The 4,471-nt window shown below is 46.0% G+C and overlaps 1 protein-coding gene across 4 annotated transcripts; it reads right to left on the bottom strand.

The window, feature by feature from the left end:
• Positions 1 to 243: 243 nt before the first annotated feature.
• Positions 244 to 4,012, bottom strand: isl2b (ISL LIM homeobox 2b). Of its 4 annotated transcripts, none has more exons than XM_070833405.1 (6): positions 3,914 to 4,012; positions 3,326 to 3,515; positions 2,704 to 2,966; positions 1,373 to 1,671; positions 713 to 880; positions 244 to 361 (listed from the first exon to the last, which is right to left on the bottom strand). In XM_070833405.1, the coding sequence occupies exons 1-6, from the start codon at positions 3,969 to 3,971 to the stop codon at positions 245 to 247; spliced, it is 1,095 nt and encodes a 364-aa protein (XP_070689506.1). In that variant the 5' UTR covers positions 3,972 to 4,012; the 3' UTR covers position 244. The 4 variants fall into 4 exon arrangements, with proteins under 4 accessions (XP_070689506.1, XP_070689522.1, XP_070689514.1 ...); XM_070833421.1 differs by having other exon boundaries at positions 1,385 to 1,671; XM_070833413.1 differs by having other exon boundaries at positions 1,373 to 1,668.
• Between the last annotated feature and the right edge of the window lie 459 nt (positions 4,013 to 4,471).

The raw sequence follows: 4,471 nt of genomic DNA, 5'->3' as shown, positions 1-4,471 counted from the left end.
TTCCTCCGTATTAACTCATGCAACGATTCTTCTCTTGACTCAATGAAAGCTCCACAAAACACTCGGAGTCAGTCGGTGATTTCTTTGTTCCATCTTCCACTTGTCAGGAAATTTTTTTAAAAAACACTCTCCTCTGTAGTTCGGGCGATGTGATGAGCTGGTCACATGCAGGGGAGGGGGGGGCGGGATCATGCTGCAATTGTCCTTGCAGAAGCGGGGACCGACAAGTCTGAGGGGCCCCGTTTCACGTCTCCACCGGGCTGGGTACCATACTGTTGGGGGTGTCCGGTAACTGAGATGACAAAGAAGTCACGTCGCTGCCCGAAGAGTTCCCGAGAGAGCCCGACTCAGAGAAAGACACCTGGGCAGAGGGACACAGTGTCAAGAGTGTGCGCAATATTCAGGCTTTTATTGTGAAAAACATTCTTGTTGAGCTTCCCAGTCTTTGCTGGCATGGAGACACAAGGATGGTGCGCGCGCGCGCGCGTGTGTGTGTGTGTGTGTGTGCAGGCATGTGATGCACACATGCAACAAAATTCATGAGAGCATCAACATATGTGTTTGCATCATTGTCATCATAGATAGATAGATAGATAGATAGATAGATAGATAGATAGATAGATAGATAGATAGATAGATAGATAGATAGATAGATAGATAGATAGATAGATAGATAGATAGATAGATAGATCAGTGTGTCCTGAACACACACCAGTTGTTGGAAGGCTGGCTGGTCCAGGTCGCTCTGCAGGGCGAACTCACTCAGGGCTTTCCAGGGGGGCTGATAGGTCTGAACCTCCACCGGGTTCCCCTGCACGGTGCTCTCATGTCGGATAGGACTGCCGGCCACAAGAGGCGTCCCTGTGAGGCCCTGCAGGTTCTGACAAAGTAACCAGAATATGAGCACAAAGACATTACAAGCATGATGGTGTGTGTGCTGCAGGTAGGCCTCCTTCATACAGTGAGAGAAATAAACTGCCTCATGCTTCCATGTGCGTCCATCCTCACACAGACTGAGCTGTGGTCCGAGAGGAAGACGATGTTTTTAATGTTTCAGGTGAAGCAACTGAAGCCAAAGCAGCTGATTCATCATTCACTTTGACTACAGAGATAAGCTTTGCAGCTGGAACCACTGTGTGGTTACGTCTTTGTGGAGACGCCTCTAGAAACTAACATGTAGAAAAGAGGGAAATGATGGGATAGAAGTAGACTACCACTAATATAAACTGGAGGTCCTGGTGTTTTCTCTCTGTACTTTGGGCCACAAACAGAATGAAGAGCAGTTGTCATGAGTGATGACTGTAAAAAGACAAGCACACGTGCAGAAAAGAGCTGAAAGAATCGTTGATAGTAATCAAGCGGTCAAACTTACGAAGATGCTTACAGTCTTATCACTGTGCTGCTGCTGCTGGAGCTGCTTCATCAGGATCGACTTCTTCTTGTCTTTGCAGCGCTTGTTCTGGAACCAGACCCGGATCACCCGGGGGCTCAGGCCCGTCATCTCCACCAGCTGCTCCTTCATCAGCGCGTCGGGCCTCGGGTTGGCGTTGTAGCAGGTCCGCAGCGTGTGGAGCTGCTTCTCGTTCAGCACCGTCCGCACCCGCGTCGTCTTCTCCGACTGCTTGTGGACGTGGTTCCGATGGGGGGGCTGCCGCACGGTGACCGGGTCTGCTGGGGGCGGGGAGGGGAAAACGGTCTGTGAGAGACTGTCATGGAGCACAGAGGCCTCAGACAGCCGTTCAGCTTCCAGACAGTTGTCCCAGGCGTTCACCTTAACCTGCACCGTTCAGCCTCCTGTTGGATCACTAATGTTTATCTGTGCGACAGGATTTATCATATCACACATTTCTACAGTAGGATAACTTTCTACTGTTCATCCAATCAAAGCATCGGGCAAATTAGGAGGCTCATTTAGTTCCTTTTGTCTTTGGCGGACAAGTGGGAATAAGAAGTGTGGTCCAGAATAACAGAGGAGGGAGAATCACTGCCGTCCTGCTGCTGTCTGTTGTCAGCCTTAAATCGTATCAACGTAAAACAGGGGGACTATTTTCTGAAAAACGCAGCTGAAATAAGAAATTGAGCTGGGGGCCACTGAGCTGGGCGGCCTCGCTTATTCTGGCCTGAGCGCTTTAAGCAGGAAGTTGGTGAACATTATTCACGCGTTTGCTTTGTTCCCTCTCTGCTGGCAGGAGCCCTCAGGATGACAGCTCTGCACACGCACACACACACACACACACACACACACACACACACTCAGCCACAGTCGCGACTCAAATACCAGATTATTCAGATAATAGCAAAAGAGCAGGTTAACGCTAATGAGATCAATTATGAAATTAACCCGAAGAAAGGTCGCAGCACACACTTAACACACTCAGATATGGAAACACACACACACACACACCAAGCCTGACAACCACAAAATAAATTATTTGGATGTGGAAGGTAAAAAAATATAAAAAAGAAATCACTGACAATCTTATAATATTTTTTGATTTCGTTATTCTAAAGTCAAGCAGTTATTTTTTACCTTCATGTTTTGTGTCTTAAATCAGTTGTAAAATATGACAGTGTCTCTCGTAGCCTACATTTTCTAAGGCGGTCCTTTTAATAAGGCCCGATTTTATTATATTCTGGTGCTTTAATAATAATATTAATAATAATAATAACAACAATGATAATAATAATTCATAATGAGCAGACCTGCCAGGTGCAGCGGTCTGTTGGAGTGGATGTGTCCGGGGCTGATAGGGCTCCCTGCGGAGCTCCTCTCCAGCAGCAGGCTGTGGTCCGCCCGGCACAGCAGCTCGTCTTCCCGCAGGGAGAACTCGTCTCCCGGCAGGAGCTGCCTGCTGCACACCGAGCACCGAAAACACTCGATGTGGTACACGTTATCCCGGGCTCTCATCACCAAATCGCTGCTGCTGAATCCCAGGTTGCATTTTGCGCATTTTATTCCAAACAACCTGGAAAATTGAGGAAACGGGAGAGAGGATTAAAACTCTAAGAAGGAACGTAAACACGAAGAAAACTTGGGGCTGATGGCTGAGTTGTGAGTTGTTGCCTCTCTGAACGCCACATTCTTTTATTACCGCTTAAATGGAGTTTGTATTTTTTTTCCTTTTTTGTAGAATGTTCCTTAAACTGCGCACTGTGAGTTACAAATGTGTCATGCAACTTTTTAATGTCCACATTTTTTTAAAATTAGGCTTTGCCTCTTCATAATACAAATTCTAGTTGTATTTAGGCCTTATTATTTTTAACTTTACATTTAAATTGATTCAACGTGATTCAGCTAATATGGACAATATTTCCAAACTCCTACCTCACATAATCTCTTTTGCAGTAGGTTTTGCCGTCCCGGACGAAACAAGTGCAGGTCTCATCCAGATACTGGCTGCACTCTGCACACTTGAGGCAGGCTGCGTGCCACTCCAAGTCGGGAGAGACTCTCAGTATGTACTGGTCATGGATCTGACTTCCACATCCTACACACATCGCGAATCCTGGCTTCTCTGCAAAGAGCCCACAGCACTGTCAGCACACACTGAATATGCAGCCAGATAAACATGCGCTACCACACAACAACTACAGCAGCTATTTACTCTCTATTTAAGTTGAGATCCAGCCCGCTTATCTCAGCTTTGCAGTGGACTCTTTTTTGCACACTGGACAAGTCTCGATGTTGAGTAACAGATGAAGACTTTGCCAGTATTCTTACAGCAAAACACAGAATTTATATATATTTAAAAAAAAACGCCTTCAAAACACAATCAAAGAAATACTACCACACAATACTGCATTACTAAGAAAATCCGTGCACCGCTCAGTTTTTAATGCAGCCCGTGATGCCACAGCGGCGAATAGAAAAATCTGTGTCCTAAAAGTCCATCAAACAGTCCAGCTTACTTACTTTTGGAATGATCCCCCATATCACCCAAGAAAGAAGAGCTGAAAATAATATCCACCATACAGGAAGGATAAAGGGGAGTGTGGTAGATGCAGAAAAGATGTGAGGAGATGACTGGCCCTTCGGCTGCCTCCCTGATAACGTGTGTCTCTACAGAGTTGGAGGGAGGGAGGGGGAGGGAGGGGGAGGCGAGCGAGGAGGCTGCAGGATCCCCACGCTGCTGCTCTGACGTCATGACGTCAACGCCAGAGCCCTCCAATCGCCCTCCTGCTGCATCTCTTTCTCTCAACGTGAAAGAAAAGACACAAATAAACAAATAAATGTATATCTATGTGTGACAAAAGCTCATATTTTGTTTCTGCAAACAAAGATTCAAGGCAAGAGAAATAAAAAACTGTTTAAAAGGCAGCACCGTCCTACCACTTCAGTTTTTAAGATGCATATGTAAGCCCTGATGGTGATAACGATCATAATCATAATCATTATCATCATCATCATCATTATCATCATCATCGGTGTACTGAAACATTTAACAATATTTAATATACGTCCAAAACATGC

Source organism: Pempheris klunzingeri, chromosome 1 (assembly GCF_042242105.1).
Source record: "Pempheris klunzingeri isolate RE-2024b chromosome 1, fPemKlu1.hap1, whole genome shotgun sequence".
In the NCBI taxonomy this organism is placed as follows: domain Eukaryota; kingdom Metazoa; phylum Chordata; class Actinopteri; order Acropomatiformes; family Pempheridae; genus Pempheris; species Pempheris klunzingeri.
This window is presented reverse-complemented; position numbering and strand designations above follow the sequence as displayed.

Bases quoted from the DNA above. Each gene is read 5' to 3' on its own strand.
- isl2b (XM_070833405.1), bottom strand. From the start codon at position 3,971: ATGGTGGATATTATTTTCAGCTCTTCTTTCTTGGGTGATATGGGGGAT. The intron at 881-1,372 runs GTAAGTTTGACC...TTACTTTGTCAG, and splicing joins ATAAGACTGTAAGCATCTTC to AACCTGCAGGGCCTCACAGG. The intron at 362-712 runs GTGTGTGTTCAG...CCCTCTGCCCAG, and splicing joins AGCCAGCCTTCCAACAACTG to GTGTCTTTCTCTGAGTCGGG.